Raw genomic sequence first — 208 nt, 5'->3', positions numbered from 1 at the left:
CTCACGTATGAGATCATGGGCAGGTTTTTCCCCTCGGCGATCGTGCCCTCGACGTAGCACGTGTGCTCGGGACCAAAGATGGCGGACACGTTGTTGCACAGGAGGTCCACGACGCTGCTGCTGCCCCGCGTCTCCACGCCCTGGGTGTCGTAGTACTGGCGGAGGGGGGGAGGGGGACGGAGGTTAATGGCAAGATAAAAACAAGCTT

The 208-nt window shown here is 60.6% G+C and overlaps 1 protein-coding gene across 1 annotated transcript in view; it reads right to left on the bottom strand.

Annotated features, from left to right (window-relative positions):
• Nucleotides 1–208, bottom strand: part of LOC119593986 (receptor-type guanylate cyclase Gyc76C-like) — a gene marked incomplete at its 3' end in the record, with an annotated part of 39,442 nt that overhangs the window by 35,164 nt on the left and 4,070 nt on the right. The window contains 1 exon segment of the mRNA XM_037943010.1: nucleotides 6–155. Coding sequence (XP_037798938.1) covers nucleotides 6–155 — 150 coding nt within the window.

Source organism: Penaeus monodon, chromosome 33 (genome assembly GCF_015228065.2).
Source record: "Penaeus monodon isolate SGIC_2016 chromosome 33, NSTDA_Pmon_1, whole genome shotgun sequence".
Classification (NCBI taxonomy): domain Eukaryota; kingdom Metazoa; phylum Arthropoda; class Malacostraca; order Decapoda; family Penaeidae; genus Penaeus; species Penaeus monodon.
Note: the sequence above shows the minus strand (reverse complement) of the source record. Positions and strands in the feature narration are given on the sequence as shown.